The sequence below is a fragment of the Cervus canadensis genome, chromosome 27 (assembly GCF_019320065.1).
Source record: "Cervus canadensis isolate Bull #8, Minnesota chromosome 27, ASM1932006v1, whole genome shotgun sequence".
In the NCBI taxonomy this organism is placed as follows: domain Eukaryota; kingdom Metazoa; phylum Chordata; class Mammalia; order Artiodactyla; family Cervidae; genus Cervus; species Cervus canadensis.
Window position 1 is genome coordinate 5,137,656 of NC_057412.1, and position 23,452 is coordinate 5,161,107.

Consider the following 23,452-nt stretch of genomic DNA (forward strand, 5'->3'; position numbering starts at 1 on the left):
CTCAAAGGAAATTAAGCCAAAATGATCAAATGCTGATGATTTCCCCAGGGAAGCATCCTTGTCCTTCCACAGAGAAATAGTCTCCAGACCTACAGTGCTAAAATAGCCTCTCTTCCAGCGTTCAAACGTGCCAGTCGAAAGAAAACCAAGACAAGGAACCTCTCTGGAAGCTGCCTTTCCCAGTTCTGCACATGTAAATAGAAGCAATTTACAAGAGGTTATCTGGGGTCTGAATAGGAGAGAAGCCACTTTAATCTTCGAGTGCCGAGGTTTCATTTCTCTCCTCTTCCTCCTCCTGCTTTCCTTCCTCTTTGCCAGAGTTAAAATAAGAGCTCTTCTATTCCCCGAAATGCTGGCGTCCGAGATGGCGCTTTTCCATCAAGTGATGGGGAAGAACCTCCTCTCGGAGACCCTCTCACAGGCGCCCGGGGACATTTCCAAGGAGGGCTCCACGGCCACTCGCGGCCCAGAGCAGAGGTTGCCTCTGCTCTGATCATCAAGTTAAATGTTCTGCCTTCGGGAGGCAATCCTCAATACACTTTCCAGCCTTACGGCGCAAAGTTGAGGGCGAGGGAGAATGTGCGTGCGTGTGCGCGCGTCGGAGTGTCTGGATGGGTGTATTGGGGCGGGCAGTAAATAAAGGGTGGGGCGAGAGAGGGGAGGCGGGCGGCGAGAACCGAGAAGCCACAGCGTGGCTCGGATCCCAGTTAACCTGCTGGAGCTCCTCCTGCTGAGAGCCCTTGCACCAACTCATCCCGTGCCCTCTCCCCTTCTTCCTCTGTCTTCTTTCTCCTCCCACCCCCCCCCCAACCCCGCTTGGTCTCGTGGCACTCTCCACCTGCCCCCCATCCCTGCCGCCACCCCACTTTCTCATCTGACCCGAGGACGAATGAGGGAGACGTTCGGGCGAATTGGGGCAGCAACTTTCCCCGGCTGGTCTCTCGGCTCCGGGAGCGGTTGCGCGCGGCTTCTCCGAGACCCGCGGCCCATGGAGGAGGAGGACGAAGAACGGTGATGGGCTAGCGGCAGAAGCCAGGAGCCCAGAGCGAGCCCAGCGTCGCCCGCCGGCTCCGCCATCCCACGCCGGTTCCCTCGAGCTCTTTCCGCCAGGGGAGCGCGCTGGGTACCACCGCATTAGCATCCCAGGGAGGATGAGGCAGGGACCCGAGCCCAGCGGGCAGCATCTCCAGGGCGAGCGGCGGCGGCTGGGTCTCGGCATGAATTAAGAAGCCAGGAAGATGGAGCGCCGCACACTCCTCGCCCAGCCCAGGCTGAGGACCAGGGACGCCGGCTGGACGCTTCTCTATTTCCTCGGCTCCGTCCTCCCCCAGACCGCCCCGCAAGTACTCCGGATCGGTGAGTGGACCCCGCGGGGCGGGGGAGCGCTCCAGGTGGCCCGCTCCGGGGACGCGGTGTCTCCCCGCGGCCAGCGCGGGCGCCGCGGGGTCCCAGGGCGAGGGAGCGCGCGTCGGTCCGGGGGGCAGGAGCTGGGGGCTGGTGGAGGTCATTGCCCACCCGAGGCTCCGGGAAAGAAGGGGCCGCGTCACCGCTTCCTTCCCGGCCGGTACCGGGCTTCCCCGCGAGATACAGTTGGCGGGTTTCTCTCTCTTTTTTTAATCCGGGCTCCGGGAACGCGGGCAAGAGAGCCAGCGGTCCAGGTTCGCCCGGACCTGCTGGCTACTCTGAGTGTGTAGGCTGCAACCGGTTGGTTTGAGCCCTGAGATGCGCTTCTCCTCTGCGCCTCCGTGGGCATCGCTCTGTCCAGATGCACGCCCGGGGGGTCCTGGCAACCGAGTCTCTGGGTACCCGCGGGATGCCCAGATCTCCGGAGTCGACCTGGGGACCAGCAGGGATGCGGGAACTTCCCTGAGTCTGCTCACCCCGATCCTGCAAGTTTCCTTACTTAAGTTGGGTTCTTGCTGGAGGAGTCGCCAAGCCTGGAGGGTTCCGTTCGAGTGGGGCGGGGTTGAGATCTGACTTCTGGCTGAGGGTTCGAGGAGTCAGGAGGACCGTCGAGTTAGCGCCGCGAGCCGGCCCCTAAGTTTCCTACCGTCTCCCCAGTCTGCCCCACTTGCCTGCCAGTGAGCACGATCCAGGCCCGTCAGGATGACTCGCTGGGAGACTCTGGACTTCCATCTCAAGGGGGGATAAAAGGAGACTGGAAGGCTGAGGATAGGGCCCCCGGGGGCAGCCTGAGGAGGGTGAGATGATCACAGGGGGAGAGAACGATCTTTGCTAGGCTGTGGACTCAGGGACCTAAACACAGTACCCGCCACCAAGGTCTGCTCTGTGAAGGCGTGGGGCGATTTCTGAGCGGCTTTTTGGGTTGAAAAAATCCTGTGACTACTTTAATGCTCTCCTTGGCAGACTAAACCCAATTTCTATTCCTTTAATTCCCAGTTGGTCCTCCCCACCCCCCACCCCCACCCCAGCCCACTGGGCTTCTTAAAGACCCGCTGAAAGCGGAGAGCCACAGGTGAAGTCTTGACACCACGCGGGGCTCCCAGCTCTTCCAGTTTCCCGCTGTGACTGAGGTCTTCACCTCGGAGGACTTCTAACTTATACCCTTTCCAGGAACTGACCGAACGTGCATGGAACCATCCAGGGGACTCTCATAATGCCACTAAAGTGGCTGAAATTGTTCAATAACTTTATTAATTCTGACCTGCAATGAACGCATCTCTTTTCAAAGAGTCAGAACCTAGTTCCTCTCACTGAATATCCCCATTGAAAATTTAAAAAAAAAAAAAAAAAAAAATGGAAGTTTACTGTTTTGAAATGTGTTTTCTTTAGGCACATGGGATCTGCTTTTCAAGGACAGAAAAGATCTCAAATACTAACTTTTACCACAGGTATCTTTCTCTAAAATATGATAATGCACATTTTAATGGATGATTTAGACTGTTCATTTAAGAAGTCTCAAAGGATTCCTCTACAAAAAGTACCACTCATAGCTAAAATATTCTTCAAGTTAGCTATGTTTTAACCTTGAAATTTTTTAATCTTTTTTTTTCTCTTTTATTTATTTATTTTTTGGGGGGGATGCAATCAACCCTTCACACTCTGGGGTTGTTCACTCCTGTGAACAACACAGCATAAACAATGAGTGTGTTACATTTCCAGTGTTCATTAACTTAATTGGTGTTTTGCATATATTTTATATATCTTAAAAAAGACAAATTTAGACACACTAGAATAAGGTATGCCAGCTAACAGTCCCCCTTCTTGTACAAAAACTTAACATAGAACTTTACTCTCCTATATCACCCAAATCTAAAGGAATTTCAGGAGGGGATGTGAAAGTATGTTTTAGGACATATCTATTCACAGATCTGATTATTTACCTAAGCTCCAAGCAATCACACTCATCCATTTAAATTAGTTTTCAGAGTTAAAACAACCCAACGTGATTCACCAACCTTAAAATATATGCTACACGATAATGAGATTTTCTTTTTCTAAATGGGAACCAAAATGCATAAAGTAAAATAGCTAGCCCGGTGCTGTTTATGTGCAGGACAAACATCTTACTTCTTCTGGCTCATTTGTGACCTGTGCTTGTCATGAACACCACCCTGTAGGCACCTAAGAACCAGGCTTACTTTTAAACGCACATCTCGGCACCATGGAAACTAGCTTTAGCTCAGTGGAAACCTGCCTCTCTCCAGTGAGTTTCTTATGTCAGTCAAGTCCAACAGTGAGTATGAAATATCAAAGGAGTTGGGGACTGAGCCACTGTGTGTGTGTTGAGAAAAGGAAAGAGAAGAGTGAAAACACACTCTTTTTCACTTCTTATCTTTCCTTCCCCTTTCCAACACCCCACTAACCATCTAACCAGCCAACCCACCAATCAACCAGCCATCAAAAAGGGGCACTTGATCATTAACTTGCATTAGTATTACAAGTGTTCCAGTAGCTTGAAACATCCCCAACTAAAACATAGATGTCTGGCACTTTGCTCTGTGAGAAAGCACTTGAATCTTGAATGAATTAATTACACATCTACTTTTCTTGCAAGAGTGTCTGCTTAAACTTCAGCCATTGAGAAAAAAGTGAATGAAAGGGATACAATTTAACAGAAAATTCATGCATCCTAAGAATTAGAGAGGTCTTGAGTGTGTATTATGCATGATTTTCATGCATATTGTGGATGTCTGTTGAAAAGTTTACAGTCTTGCAGCACAATTTATATAAAGGGGGTTCTATAGGGCAAAGAGGTCCTAAGCATTACTCCTAACTATACTTCAGAGATTCCACAACAGCCAGCATGGAAGAGAAATAATGGCTGGAGGCAGGGAGTTCTTTAGAGCACGCTGGGGTTATTCCTGTCTTTCTGTCTCATACCCCGGTGTTTGTCAACAGCCAGTTAATCACACACACATGCTTCAGTCACAGACATCTCTGTTACATAGCCAGATAACCAGTAGTTAGACCTGGATCTAGGTGACCTGAGTAGATGGCAGCATACCACCAGTAGTGGACAAAAAATAAAGAAAAACAATTCTATATGCATATGTAATTTCTGGGAAAGCTGTATCATATTTCTAATAATGATAGTAACAGGATTAAATTTTTGCATAGTATATTTTAATGTATCATCTCAACATACCCAATCACAGAGGTGGTGGTTAAAGCTTAGCACTTAAGAGTTAAGTGTTGGGCCACCAGGCTTTCTGACACATGGTTGTTGTCACACAGCACAGGCTTGGGTCTCGCCTCTAAGACTTACTAGAAATGTGTCTCAGCAAGACATTCTATTTCATAGGTTTTTGTTTGCATCTGAAAAATCAAATTAAAGCAATTGCAACCTCAAAATGTCATTGGTAAAAAGTACAGAAAATAAATAAGGGAAGGGATTTAAGCAGTCTATGGATTTATTAGTTGCTTTGTAATTGTTTTTAATTTTTAAATTTATTAGATGACTTTTATTTTTTTACTTATTTATTTTTGGCTGTGCTGGGTCTTCACTGCTGCATGGGCTTTTCTCTAGTTGCAGTGCGCGGGCTTCTCATTGTGCTGGCTTCTCTGGTTGTGGCTCTTCGGCTTCAGCACACAGGCTCAATAGTTTGTGGTGCACGGGATTAATTGCTCTGCATCATGTGGGATCTTCCCAGATCAGGGATCAAACCCATGACTCCTGCGTTGACAGGCAGATTCTTTACCACTGAGCCACCAGGGAAGTCCTTTTGAACTTTTTAAAAATTATTATCATTGAAATTTGGCTTTCTAAACAGGGACTTAACAGGTAGTGTGGTGTATGTTTATGACATTTAATATTTCTGAGCCCGTATCTCTTTATCTGTGAATTTGTAGTAATGATATCTACTTTTCCTATTTCACAGGGGAGGATCAAATAAACTATGTTTTTTGTTATTTGCAAACAAACCACTATAGAAATACAGTGTATTACCATTATGTAATTAAATATAGTATACATAGAGAAATACTGTGGAATATGTGAATAAAATAGAAATTTAAATGGCAATATTATTGTTCAAATGTTTTTATCTCCTTAAGAGAGATCCAGATGTATTTTATTTCAACCTTCAAGTTGACTATAGCATTATTTTTTAAATATTTAATCATAAATATCCCCAAAGTTCAAAGTAACACTGCATATTCATATTTTTGCTGAGGTGTACAAAAGCTCACAACTTTATTCTGCCATCACAAAATGAATTATTTTGTCATTTTAATATTCATTCTTCACTCAACAGACAAATATTTATTAAGTGCTTCCTACCCTGTGAGCTGGGCTTCCCTGGTAGCTCAGTTGGTAGAGAATCTGCCTGCAATGTGGGAGACCTGGGTTTGATCCCTGGGTTGGGAAGATCCCCTGGAGGAAGGCATGGCAACCCACTCCAGTGTTCTTGCCTGGAGAAGCCCCATGGACAGAGGAGCCTGGCGGGCTACAGTGGGGTTGCAAAGAGTCAGACACAACTGAGCAACTAAATACACACCCCTGTGAGCCAGACGAGTGCAGGGCATGCCACAGTGAACAAAATGCATCTGCCTCCTTGGTTCGTATATTCTAATGGTTTACAATCTATGTCACCATGGAAAATTTTCACAAGGCCTTCAGTGAAGACACTTTTTTAATGTTTTAATGTCAGATATTATTCTTGGAGAGTTCTCCATTCATCTTCTGCCGTCAGTTTATTATATCCATGGCATAGTCCACATGGAATAAGTCCAAGCCTTCAAATGCACGGAGGACAGAGTGTATTCATGTGGCCAAACCTGGAGCAGAAATCCCTGCCTCTGTTTAGGAAGATCTATTTGGCCCTGAGGTAGATTTCACCCTGAGAAAGCATGCTGATCTCATCATTGACTTTAAAACTCCACTGACCCTGAGAGAAAAATCTGGAGGAGAAGCTATCTGATAGAGGATAAAAAGGAAGTCTCTGGATAATGTGAACGTATTTCTGCAAATGAGCAGATCTTTTGCCTTATTAGTTTATCTGCATAAATCACCTTTTTCCTTAATATTGATTTTACAGGTGTAGTAGATTTTACAGGTCTGATATTTATATTATGTAAACCTGACTTGCAGTACTTTTCCTTTATGGCTTTTAATCTCCAGTTTTGAGAAGACCAGGACTTTGTGGCTTTGCCTAAGTTCCAGTGCTAATTAGTAGGAATGCTGGGCTTTGGAGCTAGACATTCCAATCTCAAGTTTCAAGCCCCTTGCATTAAATTATGCTGTATTATAGATGGCCTTGTGTATGTCAGTTACACAACAGTTTAAACTAAGCTGAAGTCAAAATATCAGAGAAATGAACTGTTGCTGTTAGTTATTAAGCAATAACCACATAAAGCAAAGTTAATGTGACTTATATTTGAGTATACTTTAGACATTTATCAAAAAGGAAAGCTGTTATTATCATTGGACTCCCCATAGTTTCTTAATAAGAAGGGGTTCAGGAAGATAATCTAGTTGGAGGGGAATCTTGTTGCCTAGTATCTAGCCAACACACTATTTTTAATGAAGACTGTACAAGCGATTGAAATGGTTTTCAGGGGAGACTGATAGATAGATACTAGTGGCGGTGAGTTACCCTATGGCCTCTTAATCCTCTTTTGTTGTTTCACAGATAATTATCCATAGAAAATGTAACATATTTTATCCATATGCTAAAATTTTCCAGAAATTATTTCAGCTCAAAGAAAGAATGGTGGAGAACTACAAGTGGAAGGGAAGTCATATTTCTAACTGCCGTTTTCTAATTGGCCTCAAAAAAATTACTAATGTATTGTGTTAGTTATAGAAGGATAAATAATAATAACAAACTCATGGATTTATTGCAAAGAAGAAAAGTGATATCATATGTGAAATGTATGACTTGTGTTAGGGTTAACGCAGGCCCCTCCTCAGCTTGATCTTTCTTTTGATTAATGAACAGGGTAGGAGTTTCATACTGAAGAATAATTGATTTGTCTGGTTAAGTAAGCATGGGGAAATGCTCTCCTTTAGAGATTCATGGGGCAGGTTTATATATTAAAGGTGGTTTGTAATTCTGCACAAAGAATTCTGTTTTGTTGTTGTTGTTTAATATGGTGTCTCCCACAGTTTAATCATCAGAAGACCCTTACTTAAACCACAGCCATTAAGGTCCTACTGAACCCTTGCTGCCCAGAACATATTTAAGGAAACACTGGACATTAAGACCATTGCACTGTCAGTAAATACATCAAAACTCATATGACCACACATCCTACTGCTTCTTCAGTCTTACCCAAATTCTGCCCACTCCCTACTTCAGAATGTCTTTTTAAAAGGCTTTAAGAATAGATTTTAAATGTTTAGGTTGTTCTGTATTATGAAGAAAACATTTTTAAAAACCACATTGCCTATCCTGAAGGTATATCATTTTTCTTAGCTTAAAATGTGATATGGGGCCATTTTCCTGTTTTTGGTTTTACTAGGCTTACTTTTTTAACATTGTTTTAAATGGAAAAAATATATCAGTTTTATAATATATTTTCTACGAATATAACTTGTAGTAAGTTAAAGTTCTTTTTATATTTAAACTTCAAACTATATACTTTTTAAATGTGTATTTGATGTTTTCAGTGATAAATTTTCATAGAGAAATGCAAATATTTAAATAAAAAGGAATGTACACCAGCTACATGGACTAAATAAGTTTCTCATCTTGATTTTCTATTGAGATCAAGTTGTCATATCAAACTGGAAAAACCTAAACTCTCATTACATTAACATTCTAATATTAGTAATTGCAAGTCAAATGAAAAGCTCAGATTTATCCTGAGGGGGAAAAAGTAAAGGGGTAAAAATATGCTATTTTGTATTTATGTAACTTGTAAGCTACTAAAAAATAAAAATCCCTGTGTGACTTGGGTGATATTTTACTCTCTTTTTGTTCTTTTTCAAAAGCTAAAGGTTTTTAAAATGTAATTTTGTACAATGTTATGTTAACATATTTACTAAATACAAGATAAGATTAGTTACAAGGTGTACTTAAGAAACAATGACATTGATTAAATTAAGAGTAAATTCCTGTTAACCACAAAACAATCTCACAAAAATACTGTACAGCAGTAAAAGCACTTTCTTTTAACCTCTAAATTATTTTGCTGTATTATTAGGTGCCTTAGTTGGCTGAATACCTTTGAAAGACTAGCCTATCTTACCGCATTTGATAAATTGCTAGTTAACTGCTATCCTGATCAGGGAAAAGCAAAACACAAAATAAAATAACGTATAAAAGCCTATTAACACTAAAATTTTGACTGAATAATGTTTCAAAAGGAACTCACCAATGTATACTTTATACTAGAATTTATTTTTATTTAATAGAAATCTAGTGATTAATTATTACTCTTGTCATCAGTTGTCAATTTGGAGACTGGCAGTTCACTACCACTTATTTTTCTTAAAATATGCAAAATGAAAACTATATTAAAATGCATTATTTGTTTCACTGAGCAAGTTGAAGATTATAAACTACATTAGGGTGAAAGATGTATTGTATTTGATTGATTAAAACTCAACTCACAAACGGGTTGGTATTCACATACTATGTTTTTTAGCTCTGTCAGCTGAGAAGGCCTGTAAACAATGACACTCTGGTAGCAATGAACAGAACTGGTACCCAGGCATCCTTGTAGACATGGACAGTTTAGGGGCTAAAGTAAAAATATACAAGATGGTCATGGAGTATCCTGTAATACCAGAAAAATAAGTGGTCCAAAAATCCCATTGATGGGAGTGTGTTAAAGGCACACAGGCATCAAGTACTGGGCTCCCAAGGTCAGAAATGGAATAATTTGAGCAAAAATTTTTTAAAGTAGTATTGGGTTATAACCAAAGTATAAAACAAATGACCTTGAGTTCATACTGATATAAATAAATGATTAAAGTAAAAAATGGAGAAGAGACATATCTCTGAAACAAATGAGCCAAGTGATCAAGGTCAGTTTTCCCATGGATAAATCATATTGATAGTATCTATCTTTGATGTGATGAGGCAGATAGAACTTTTCTTATCTGGGGTTCATCTCCAAAATTCAGATCCCCACTCTAAACATGAGAAAAACGTCAGATCAATAGCAGTAGAAGGCATTCTACAAAATATGTGGCCAATACTTGCCAACACTTTCAAGGTCATGATTAACAAAATCTGAGAAATTGTCACAGCCAAGAGAAGTCTAAGGAGACATGATAAATAAATGTGATTGGATGTTCTGAATGAGATCCTGGAAGGAAAAAAGGTTATTAGGTGAAAATGAAGGACATTGGATAAAAATGCATACCATTGTACTTAATAATAGTGTATCAATACTGTTGCATTAATTTTAAATGCACCATGCTCGTATAAAGTTGTGAATAATAGGAAAAACTAGATGTGGAGTATGTGAGAATTTCTCTGAATGTAAGTCTAAAACTGTTCTAAAAAAAAAATGCATAAAGTCTATTAAAAAGAAAAAAAACCAAACCCTCAACCCATATCAAGATCTCTTCTGCTATAACTGTTCCTACCTACTCTGTAGTACATAAAAGTCTATAACTAATTGCATCAAGGAAAATAGAAAACCTATTGTCAATTCCAGTTTTCTAGAGTATCATTAAAATAAATACAACAGCATATAATATCAGAAAAATCATTAAGGAAATAAACTTTATATAAAAATTGCTATTGATAAAATAGTAATTATATTTCTTCTTTAGAATTCTGCTATGGGTTTATAGAAAATCAGACATTAGCTGCTTCTATCTATTAGCATCTATCTAGGTTTCCAGCAATTATGTACTTTTTGTATTTAATTAAACAAAATTTAGCTTTGAATATTGATTCAAGCATTGTGACATACTCTGCTAGAGGCTTTAAGTATGGATGTCTTAGAATGAATGCTCATAGCAAACCATTTGCACGGTTCCTTTTCTTCGCAAAATGGTCTCAATATGTCTTTAAAAATCAATACTTAATTCCCAGGGCCAGTAGAATACTTTATCATTCAAATTGAGGAAAGGATGGTAAAAATCAAATGTTTTTCTTTTCCATTGTGAAGACTCAATTACAACTTTTAAAGCTGTTCTTTTATAAAAATTTAAACCTCTAAACTGTTGGATTGCATACTTTGGGGAACCATAAACAGAAGTTGCATTCTGATGACCTGCCTATGTTTATATTGTATAAGATGTTACTGTATTTCATTTCCTAAAAACAGACTAGTCAGAGAGCTCTATCTTTTGAGTCTCTGGGGTGATATTCATTTACCTTTTAAATTCTGGGCAGTGTGTGTTTCTTTTAATTCAGGATATATTTGAACTCTAAGGCTGTTTTTATACAAGCTACCAAATTGGCAAGAACCTTTATAAATGATTGTAAATCGACTAAATCAACAGGAAGGAATGGTTAAGAAAGGAATAGTTAAAACTCAAGAAAGAAGGATCTATTAAATGTAATCCTTATGGTAAAATGTAGGTCTTAAAATGAAAACTGCTTAGGAAGTAGTGTATGATTTTACATATCTTGGATTGGGAATGTTTATATTTCATCCTTGCTTATAGATAAGAACTAAAAGAATTAAGGTGGGAAAAGAGAGTCCATTTGTTTTGTGAATATGGTGAGTTGCAGGTGAATTTTTTTCTTTCATTTAGATTCCTATTACTCCTCCTTGCCTAATTTAAAAATGACTGGTTAAAGTCACCATTCTCTGCTTTCTAGATTATTCTAGCAGTCCTTTGCATGCAGTTTGGCAGAATGTGAAGCACAGTGAAATGAGAATATTTCCAGTTCTGGTGATTGTTAGCTTGGTCGTGTCTCCTAGCCTTTAAGAGCCCGTTTCCTTGGTTGAGGAAGCTGGTGGTAAACCAGGTACATGGGCACAATGGTTAACCCCGTCCTCATCCTCAGTGCCCTCTGGAGTGTTGATTCTGCTTTACTGTCATTGGTTTGAACTGAGTAACCACATGAGGATATGCAACGCCTTTGTGCTTCACATTTACAGCCACGGAATCAAAAGTGTGGAAGTGGAACTTTGTTCATTTCCCTGAAATTAAGCTTGACTAGGCACACAAGCCCCTGTATCCACGAGGACCACATCAAGGTTTCACTTTCCATTTAAAATGCAAATTTCAAGAGCTTTCCTTTCTTCCTTCTCGCTGCATAGACCAAAGACCCCTCCCTCCCGGTCCTTCAGGGAGAAGGTTTGCTGTTGTTCATCCAAGACATCCACTGTGATGTCATGGTTCTGTCTGAACCCGGGTATTGACCTCTAACTCCAGGCATCCACTGCCCACAGCCACAACCGAAAGCCCACGTGGTTCACTTTCACCCTTTGAGAGCCAGCATTCTCTGTCTGCTTTCTGAAATGGGCTGTTTACCCAGCACCTCATTAAGGAGAAATCCATGGTTCACACAGTAGCAATCAGCCTCAAGTTATCTCCAGGCCCCAATTATTATCTCAGGCCCTTTCTGTTCGAGTACACAGTGCCTCCGTCTCCATTCATTTATGTACCTTGAACAGCAAAATGTGCGGATTGTACTCACAGAGAACACAGCTCTATGTGGGTCTAGGCCCTCCCCAGATCCCAGGGGCTCTACTGACCGCCTGTCTCAACGTGAGGTTTCCATACTGCAAAGAGGGGAAACAGATCTGGATTCTTAGAGTGCACACATTTATCTGAACTCTAATGTTGAAGCTTTAAACACTAGGGTGATTTTTAAAAATATGTTTAAACTATGATTTGAAACTATTTTTAAAACCATGTTTAGACTACATTTTAAAACTACTTTTAAAACTATGTTTAAACTATATTTTATAACTGTTTCAAAAATTAAGATAAGAAAAGAAGCAACAATAGAAGCAAACTTTGTACATTTCAGTTTTCTGCATTTTGCAAAAGAAAGTCTAGGCTTTTAAGGCCTCTCTAATTATTATATGGTATGTGTTATATCATAATTATACAATTAGTATATATAATATGTATTGCATATACATATCCACACATTATCACACATAATATATATATTACTATATATAATATACATATAGTCATGTATAAATGCCTCAGTTCAGTTCAGTCGTTCAGTCGTGTCCAACTCTTTGCAACCCCATGAAGCGCAGCACACCAGGCCTCCCTGTCCATCACCAACTCCCGGAGTTTACTCAAACTCATGTCCATTGAGTTGGTGATGCCATCCAGCCATCTCCTCCTCTGTCGTCCCCTTCTCCTCCTGCCCCTAATCCCTCCCAGCATCAGGGTCTTTTCCAATGAGTCAACTCTTCTCATCAGGTGGCCAAAGTATTGGAGTTTCAGCTTCAGCATCAGTCCTTCCAATGAACACCCAGGACTGATCTCCTTCAGGATGGACTGGTTGGATCTTCTTGCAGTCCAAGGGATTCTCAAGAGTCTTCTCAAACACCACAGCTCAAAAGTATAAATGCCTAAATATATATTAAAGTTCCAGTTTATGTTTTTCTCTATGCTTTGTTTATTTGACCTGGAGAAGTGTCATGTATGAAGCTAATTATTGCATTTCAAAATAACTTGGAAAGGGTAATGGTGATGTGCTTAGTCACTCAGTCGTGTCTGACTCTTTGTGATCCCATGGACTGTAGCCTGCCAGGCTCCTCTGTTCAGGGGGATTCTCCAGGCAAGAATACTGGAGTGGGTTGCATACCCTCCTCCAAGGGATATTCCCATCCAAGGATGAACCCAGGTCTCCTGCATTACAGGCGAATTCTTTACCTTCTAAGTCACCAGGGAAGCCCAAGATTACTAAAGTGGATAACATATCCCTTCTTCAGGGGAACATCCCAGACCAGGAATTGAACCAGGGTTCCCTGCATTTCAGGGAATTCTTTACCAACTGAGCTACCAGGAAAGCCCCAGGGGTGATAAACACCCTGTTTATGACTGCTGGTGGTGGGAGACGGAGAGAAAATTAGAGAGGGGAGCATAGGGATCACGACCATGACAAATGTCCTTAGGCTACAAGGGCTTTTGAAACATCTGTTCAGTGACCTATGGGAATATCCCTATTGGTCAGATTGAACATCAAGATTTAATGACATCAGGGTGGTGCTAGTGGTAAAGAATCTGCCTGCCAATTCAGGAGATACAAGAGACTTGGGTTTGGTCCCTGAGTCGGGAAGCTTTCCTGTAGTAGGAAATGGCAACCCGTTCCAGTATTCTTGCCTGAAAATTCCCATGGACAGAGGAACCTGGCGGGCTACAGCCATGGGGTTGCAAAGAGTTGGACACCATTGAGTACAGGGCCCAATTAATACGATAGTGCTGACAATGCTTTTGCTACATCTGTGGATCATTTGTCAGAAGAGAATCCATATCAAGGTACAAAATAAATATCTTAAGGAAGAAAATGATTTAGTAGGAAACACCACAAAATGTAAAGAATTGGTTATTACTAGTTTAATATAAGCAGCATCCTTGTCCAGGACTGCTACATAGCCAAAAGGTAAACAGAAATCAGACCCAAAAGTCGCTTTCAACAGGCTATAAAAAGCATATAAATATAAAAATATTTTTCATGTGACATATACACAAATAAAATTCATATGCATACATGTATAAATAAATTTAAAATAATAGTACTTAAGACAAGGCAGAGACTTCAAAGACTGTAACACCCAACTTTCTCATTTGATAAAAGAGAGCATTGAGATCCCAGAAATAAAAGCAGCCAAAGCCTGAATCTCAATGATATTTTGTTGCAACTTTGTTTTTCTCATTCAACTCATTTGAGATTTGTTAAAAATCCATGCTTAAATGAATGAGGTATTGTAATCAACCAATAAAATACATAGACGTTCCAGAAGGGTTGCAGAACTATCAGTGTGGTTTCTTTAAATCTGGATGCTCTGAGAAGTTATGTTTTGAGAGGTGTATCAAAGGAGAAGTAGACCAGAGAAATGGAGGTGAAGTGTACAGTCCAGGTGGTGATAACTACTGAAAGAGTAAAATCCAGAGAAAGTCTGACATGTGGGAAAAATATCAATAGAAAAATCTTAACAAAAAGCTGTTAAATGTACATATCTTTAGATTTTTTTCCCCCAACTTTGTGTAAACTAAGCATATCTGATCAACTTGTCTTACATTTATTTGAGTTACAGGAGAGTCTTCATATCTGATAAGACTCTTACAAAAAAAAAACTAGAAAGAACAATTACAAATGAGTGAGCTCTAGCATAAAAATTTAGAATAATTAACGTTATTACTAACATTATTGAAAGTTGAAAGTGTTAGTCACTCAGTCATGTCCACCTCTTTGTGATCCCATGGACTGTAGCCCACGAGGCTCTGTCCATGGAATTTTCCAGGCATGAATAATAAAGTGGGTAGCCATTCCCTTCTCTAGGGGATCTTCACGACCCAAGGATCGAACTCAGGTCTCCTGCATTGCAGGCAGATTATTTATCATCTGAGCCACCAGCAAAGTACTAACAGTATGATTTGCTACTTTAAGTGAACATTAGCCTTTGGTTAGGTTTAATGCATGAGCATATGAGGGATGACTGTCTAGGGTAATATCAATTGCTGACTTTTTGAGAATATCATGAAAAATCAGAAAGGCAGGCTATGGTGTGGAACTTTGAGATTCATCTTCCCACCTCTATATCAGATATCAGAAAGGGAGGTGGAAGGAGCAATTAATGTGATGCTTATAAAAAACAAATTCAGTAAACAATTCCTGGAGAGGATATTAAAATAAATTTGCTGTACTATTCCTGAGGTCTAGACTGCCTTTTGTTTCATATAAAGTAATCTTTCACATTGACTTCTGGATTCTGAGAGTAGCATTTGACCTTTTCTTTTCCTTTCAGAGGATAAAGTTTTAATTTATGTTTTTTCACACTTCCCATTGTTTGCTTATTCATTTGTTCATTCTCATATTTATAGCTTGTCTTATAAAATTATTTCAGAGGCTTACAGAAATGCACATATTATAACCTGATAAAAATATAATAATGAAGAGGAGGTAATGCTGAAATAAAATAAAGCAGGGAAATATCCTTGAGAAGATGCCAAAAACTGGCCCAGAATACTTTATCTTAGCTTTCTTGTAGCAGAAGTAAGAAGGGAAACAAGATAAATCCCAAAGTCCCAGAGTACAGTAGCTTAGACAAATTAAAGGGTTTTCCATTACAAAACATGAAAGAGTATATCCTATGATCTTAATAAAGGGAATGATATCATGTTGTTGATACCATTCTCATGCGGAAATAGTGCATTCCATTCATTTGTTTGTTATAAAGTGCTCGGTATAGCTCCATGGCCAGACACCAAATAATAACAAAAATAATTCTGTCAAACATCCTGGTATGGAAATTTCAAGTAGTGTGGTTTGATCCAAGACGGAAATTTGTAATATCAGGGGAATGGATGGATGGACTGCATATCACTTCACAATTATTCATTACTATTGATCCTTAAATCTGAGCTTTATTGGAAGGTGAGTAGCAGGGATAGCAGACTGTGGCAAAGTATGTGTTTCTGGTGAAAAGCAGATCATACATATCAGAAGGTGTGGATGAGACCCTTCTATGAAATTAAGAAACATAAACAAGATACCTCCTTGAATAGAAGACCAAAACAGCTGGACCAAAGTTTTGTTCAGAAAACCCTTTTGAGTTTATCACATTGAATTACAATGTATTTGTCTTCACTGGAGGACAAGGCTGCAAACATCATCAAGCACTGATTGGAGTTATGAAAGGGAAAAAAAATAGGAGTAAGGGAGGAAACATAAATCTCTTTGAGACATCAAATGTAAATAATGTGTTTTTTCAGGCTAATAGAAATTGTACACACACTGACCTCCTATACGGTCATCTATAAGCCAATAATATATTCAGTATTATCTGTCCACCAAGATGATTGGGGTTTCAGAGCAGTTGATCTTAGCCCCCTTTTATTTTTCTCACAGCAAACATAGAATAAAACTTGTTGTCTCATGAGGTCACTGGTTCATGACAATATACATACATATATACATATATATATATATATATATATTCAGAAAATAATTTACCAATTTTTGGACTATCTTGTTTTCTTAGATTTTGTTTTGGAGTATCTTGTTTCTTAGATTTTCTTAGATTCTGTTGTGCTCTTTGTTATTTCTGGTTTTAATTAGAATCCGCTTGGCCTATACTGGTCACGAATAAAGTTTACATGTTTCGTTTCCTCTCTGAACCTTTCAAATACTCCTTTATAATTCTAATCATCTTTTCCTAGAGAAGCCTATTTCATGATATGGGACCATTGTTTCTACAAGGGTGAAAAGAAGCAACTTCAAATCTTGTTTTTCAGTCTGTGTCCTGAAAGTCAAATTTGTCCAAATTTCTTTAGATTCTATTTGCTGAAGCACTGCAATGATTTTCAAATTTAAAAACAAGCAAGCAAAACCTGAAATATTGTGTGGTTTTGGCTTCAGGTTTTGATCTTTCTCTGTGGCTCTTGTAGAAAACTTTAAATTTTAAAAATTTCTCACCTTTTTCTCTGGGAGAAAGGAAACACTCATTAAAACCTCACGATATATTTTATTTCTAAACCAATACTACTATACTTTGAGCTGAATAATAATTTGATAAAACTAAAGATTTCTGTCACTTCTGTAAAATGACAAGGTGAGCTACAAATTGAGTTAATGGTAGCTTCCTTCTATTTCACCTGTTTAGCATTGCCAAAGTTTTGTTTTTTGCAATCATTATCTAGTTTCCTCTCCATCAAATATTAATGTGAATGCAATACATACAAAATTATACAGAAGTAGAATTTCCCCATTACAGATGTCTGAGAAAAGCTAGAAACTGGCATTTCTACCGAAAAGTAATATGCAGGAATGGATGGGGGAACTTCTTCAGGGCCTTTGAAAGAGAAAAAATGTCACATTGTGTATCCATTTATGACCATTTAAATTAGCATTACATTTTATAAATCTGCAGACAGCAGAGGTCATAGTTGAAAGGAACTGTACTAAAGTTACAGGTGGAAAGACCCATTCACACACACAAATTAACACACCCAAATGGCACAGAATCCTGCAAATCAGAAACACATAAAGTCTGGCGAAATAGCCAAAAAGTGGTCACTTTCTGGCTAGTATGAATTTGAGAAAACCATTTTATATCCTGGAGTGTGGTCTTACGTACCAAACCCTAACATTTAAGATTTTTTCTTATTAAACATTTTTTTCAACCCTTTCTACATATTATCCCCAAAAGCTGCTCAGCAAGGAGATTCATTTAGGGGCATGCACACATAGGACACAAAAATTACAATTAAGTAAAAAAGGAATAAGGAATATAGCAGCAAAGGTAATGGGCTTGCACCTGAGGTTATATGTTTGCTTTTTTAAACAAAGAGCTGTTTCTACCTATTTTAAAGAATAATTTAAGGAAATATAACTTTTAACATGGAGGCATGAAGAAAATTGGCTTAAAAGGGAAGAATGAAAACACATGTATTTGAGTTGGTCTTAACACATATTTTTAATATTTTCTCTAAGACTGCTTCCCCTGGTATTCATAGGATCCATGCAACATCGTTAAAGACAGAACCATTTCTGTATAATGAAAGCCTAAGTGTATATTAAATTATCCAATGATGCAAAGAGCATTAGAAGGGTATGCTTGTTGTTCGGTCAGGAAGTCACCTCCAACTCTTTGCAGCCTCATGGGCTGCTGCACACTAGACTCTTCTGTCCTCCACTATCTCCTGGAGTTTGCTCAAACTCATGTCCATTGAGTTGATGATGCCATCCCACCATCTCATCCTCTGCCACCCCCTTCTCTTTTTGCCTTTAATCTTTATCAGCATCAGCTGACACTTTTCCAATGAGTCACCTCTTCACATCAGGTGGCCAAAGTATTGGAGCTTCAGCTTCAGCAACAGTCCTTTCAATAAAGAAGGGTTGATTTCCCTCAGGATTAACTGGTTTGATCTCCTTGCTGTCCAAGGGACTTGCAAGAGTCTTCTCCCACCTCAATTTGAAAGCATCCATTCTTTGGCACTTAGCCAAAGATAAACATCTGTAAAATAATAATTGTGAACTTGATGCTATTCAATCACAGAAATTATTTTTCCCACAATGTTTGGCATGTGTTGAAGAAATAAATATATAAGAAACTTATTTCAAAATTAAAACATGTCAGTGGTTTTATCAATTCATCCTAAAATTTAAATATTATTTTTTGGACACAAATTATATGAAGTATGTGTTTATATACCATATGTTTATTGCTATTCCAAAGTAGAAGGTAGTTATTCCTAATATAACCATTTTGTTGATGTGGAAATTGAGGCCAGATTTCATGCTCAAAGTCAAGTCAATAGAGAAACAGTTTTGTACTTAACTCAATAAGGGAAAATAGCTTTCGTGAGTACATTGTTGAATTTATTGCTAGCATCATATATATTTGTATAATTGCCCACTTTTCCTTCATCTGCTTTTATGTTCAGAACAATAGTATCACCCAGCAAGACTAGTGTGTCATCAAAAGAAAAGGCAATAAATCCACTTATTTTCAAAATTAATCCTAGCCTACTGTAGGGTAATAAGCATCGAGTATCAGAAGAAATACAAGACCATGTTGTGAGTAATAGTTAACTTAAAATTCTCAATTTGCTACAATCTGATTTCTCTTAGAACTTTGCCTCATTCTATTTTGCAGGCTTTTCCTGTATATTAATTTGCATAACTGTATTAAAGTGAGTTTCTGTCCAAAGAAACCAAACCAAATCCAACAGTCTTAATTAAAAGCGTAGGGAACCTGAGTGAAATTTTAGATATGAGAAGTCTGACCTATGCTGGCCTATTATTTCTTGATTTATTTGATTTATAAAGACTCAATTTTTACTTGAAAACCCCTAGGGAGTGATTACAGATTAAGATATTTTTGAATCTGTAAAATGAAACCATTAAGAATGGCAGTAATTTGAATGAATAATGCTCTTCGTGGGCCATGCAATGAGGACTAACATGCCAACCATTCTTTTTGATTGTGAAGTGTATTGGAAAAACTACATACTAGCATTTCAATAGCCCTTTTCCATCATGTGGATATATTTGTTTGAATCTTTCAGGTTTTTCCTCCACAACCGTAATATTCAAAGTCCTGGGTAGGATTTGTGTTCCCCAGGAGGTATTTGGCTATGTCTGGAGACATTTTTGCTTTTACTTCAACTTGGCGGGAGGGTACCTGCTACCGGCATTTCGTGGGTAGAAGTCAGGAATGTTGCTTCACATCCTATAATACAGAGAATAGCTCCCCACAACAAAAACTAACCAGCCCAGAAATATCAACAGTACTGAGGCTGAACAGTTCTAAAATGGAGATTGGAACACATTTCTACTAAAGGCTTACTATAGATGCTTTGGAAATCTTATTTCAGAAAAAATAAATAAAACATTCAACCACACATTCTCAGATATGATAAACAGAGGCTACATACCATGGTCGTATTTTGCTATGAATCAGGGACTTAGCTTTTGATAACGCTTCCCCTGGCCACCATCTGTGTGCCACTTCTGAGGACATGTCCATCTGAGACACAAGCAGACCCTGCAGTCATTTCTCAAACTGTGTATGTGTCTGACTCTACAACCCCATGGACTGCAGCAAGCCAGGCTTCCCTATCCTCCACTGTCTCCCGGAGTTTGCCCAAACTCATGTCCAGTGATTCAGTGACATCGTCCAAGCATCTCAGTCTCTACTGCCCCCCACTCGGTGACTCTCCAGGCAGACCACTGGGTACAGACATTCATGACTACAATAGACGATCCGTCTTCACGGGGCTTGCAGTGTAGAAAAGGCATATGGACACAAATACAGTGATCACAAAAGTAAATATGTAATTGTAAAGAGGAAAAATTATGAAGGAGAGGGTCATGGTTTATGAGATCATTTAATGGGAGAAACTGACAAGGTTTAAGAAGATCCAGGAAAATTTCCTGAGAGTAAAAAAAAAATTATGTATATGTGTGTGTGTGTGTGTGTATATATATATATATATATATATATATATATATGTATGTATGTATACAGAGAGAGAGAGAGTTTAAATCTGTATGACAAGTGTTGATGGGGACAAAAGAGTATTCTAAGCAGGGGGACAGCATATGGGGAAGTGCAAGGTTGGAAAGCAGTGTGACAATTTAGCTCTTTTACCACTACTTTTTGTTTGGCTGGGTGTGTGCAATAATACCTTTCCAGTAACCCTTTTCAGATAGTGGGAAAAATAAGAATATTCTTAAGTTAAAATTACAATGCATAACCAGTTATATAACCAATAGCTGTCTCCCCCAAAGATAAAATTTAAATCTGCTCTTTGATGACATAGAGAAATGAAGTAGAATGTTCTGATCATCCTCAGAGGGACTCTGAACAAAAGAATAGAGGAGGGAATTTCTGCCTCATCAAAACTCATAAGAAAAAAAAAATACACACACAGACACACACACCCCTTTCTCTTTGCCTAAATCTTTGTTAACTCTCATCTTATTCTGCCTCTGGGAGAATTCTCTTATCTCTGTAATATTTTTATCCCATTCCCCACCTCCATCTTTGGTCAAAGAACACAAGGAATCAAAGAATTTTAGATCCAAGAAGGTTCTCACTTTTATGTTTTTATGAATTAAGCCAACTGAGGCACAGAGAGATCTTCAGTATTTAATGCGCGTGCCTGCATGCCAAGTCACTTCAGTCGTGTCCAGCTGTTTGCAACCCCATAGGCTGTAGCCCGCCAAGCTCCTCTTGTTCATGAGGATTCTCCAGGCAAGAATACTGGAGTGGGTTGCCATGCCCTCCTCCAGGGGATCTTCCCAACCCAGGGGTTGAACCTGGGTCTCTTACATCTCCTGCATTGGTAGGTGTGTTCTTTTCCACTAGCGCCACCTGGTAAGTATACCACCCTGAAGCACTTTGGTCCTGCTGAAGTGTGACAGTCTTAGCACTCTGAACCTTTGCAGAACACTGTGTAGGGTTACACATCTTATGTTTAACAACAGAACAGAAGCCATTTAAGAGTATAGTTTACGAGTTAGTCAAGTAGAAGTTTGAATTCAACCTACACGGTGAAATCAGGTAGACAGCAAGCACTGTATTCTGGAAAACTCTTGATTCTCCTATAAGCTGCTGAGACAGGGCTGGCTGCCTTTGCTCAGTGAGGTTAAATTAAGACAAAGAGGACCCAGAATATACATTTTGTATTCCCATGCAGCACATCCTGAGTGTGCTGAGTGTGTCCTTATGGAATACTGTAAGATTTGCCCCTACTTATAGATTGCTGTACTATTTCTTGAAGAAAGCCTGGACTACGTCCTATGTGTGCCTATAGACTAACCTTCCAAGATCAATGGTCACATTTCCTCCAGTCGGAGACCATCTTCACCAAAGGCTATGATGGATAATTTCTGTTTGCTTCTCCAGATCCACTCTTTATCATTCACTGATCGCCTTTGAACTTTAGGAGTTGGATCAAAGATTCTCTTGCCTTCTGGCTTACTGTTGCTTTTGGCTAATGGAAAGCACCATCAGGTGGAAAGACAGGAACAGAAGGTGACTGAAATTTTGTCTCCTAGACTCCCTCCCTGCTGATTCTCTGCGAATCGTCAGCGCCTCAGTCCCTCCTCCACCCGTCTCAGCTCATTTTGGGAGTCTCTCTCCTAAAGGCCTGAGCATCTCAGTCTTCCACTCCCTTACCCCTCCAGTCCTAGGGTTGGTAGACTGGTCATGACCTACAGCTCTTGATAAACCCTAGGAGTTAGCTTCCTACCCCATACCTTTCTCTTAACTTGCCACATGTTTATAAAGAGCACCTTCATTAATTACTCTTCCACCACATCCTATGAGAGTGCCATATGCAATTGGGCTAGGATAGGACAATGAAACCATAAGGATACAATAAAGGTGCCATTTAATATGTATATCAGACATTTTCTATTTATACACAAGCATTCCAGCTAGGTTTTCCTTGAAATGTCATTTTAATAATATGATATATGCATTGCTTCCTGACATTTATTTGCTTAATTTCAGTCAGTTTCCAGGACAAGTTCACTTTAATAAATATGTTTGGTAAATAAACATTGACACCCCTCCCTGGCATGATTATGTGCTATGAAGGATGTCAGAAAAATGTGACTTTGTTTTTACCTTCAAGTACTTTCAACTTAAATAGAAGAGATGTAACATGCATTGGTGAATATGAAGTGATAGAAGCGGCTGACTATTAACATTTTTTACATCTAAATCTCAGCTTCACATCTCACTGTGGGTGGGACATAGGGCAAATTGTATGGCTTCTCTTTGCTTCAGTTTTCTTTACAAAATGGGATTGATTATGTATACTTCACTGGGCTTTTGAGGTTAACTGAGTTCATATGTGAAAAGTGATTAGCACAGTGTCAGGGACAAGATTAATGCTTAAAAATGTTAACTGTCATTACTGTTACCACTGCTTTATTTATACATAACTATTTGTGAAGAAATTTGTATTCATCTTCTTGGTGTGTTAGTTAGTTCAGGCTGCTATAACAAAATACCATAGACAGGATGGCTTAAACAATAAACATTTATTACTCACAGTTTGAAGGCTAAGAGGCCCAAGATCAAGGTCCCAGCAGGGTCCAGCAAGGTCCGGAAGAGCTGGTGTTCAGTGAGAGCCTACTTCCTGGTTTTCAGATGACTGTCTCCTTGTATGCTCACACAATACATAGAGAGACCTCTGGTCTCCCCCTTTTCTGATAAAGCCATTAATACTGTCATGGCAGCTTGACCCTCATGATTTTAACTAGATCGAATTACCTCCCAAAAGCCCTACCTCTGAGTCTCATTGGGGCTATGAGCTTCCACATATGAAATTTGGAATGTCACCAAAATTCAGTCCACAAAACTTGGCAACCATAGGTGGTAGCTACTGCCAATCATTATGCTCATTTCTGAGATAAGAAAACTT

The 23,452-nt window shown here is 39.4% G+C and overlaps 1 protein-coding gene across 8 annotated transcripts in view; it reads left to right on the plus strand.

Moving 5' to 3' along the window:
• The first annotated feature begins 704 nt into the window (after positions 1 to 704).
• Positions 705 to 23,452, plus strand: part of GRIK1 (glutamate ionotropic receptor kainate type subunit 1) — a 438,990-nt gene continuing 416,242 nt past the window's right edge. For 7 of the 8 annotated variants that reach the window (XM_043449029.1, XM_043449031.1, XM_043449030.1 and 4 more), the window contains exon 1: positions 705 to 1,356. In XM_043449029.1, the coding sequence (XP_043304964.1) occupies positions 1,239 to 1,356 (118 nt within the window). In that variant the 5' untranslated portion in view covers positions 705 to 1,238. The remainder of the gene's footprint in view (positions 1,357 to 23,452) is intronic. The other variant, XM_043449033.1, reaches the window with a different exon arrangement.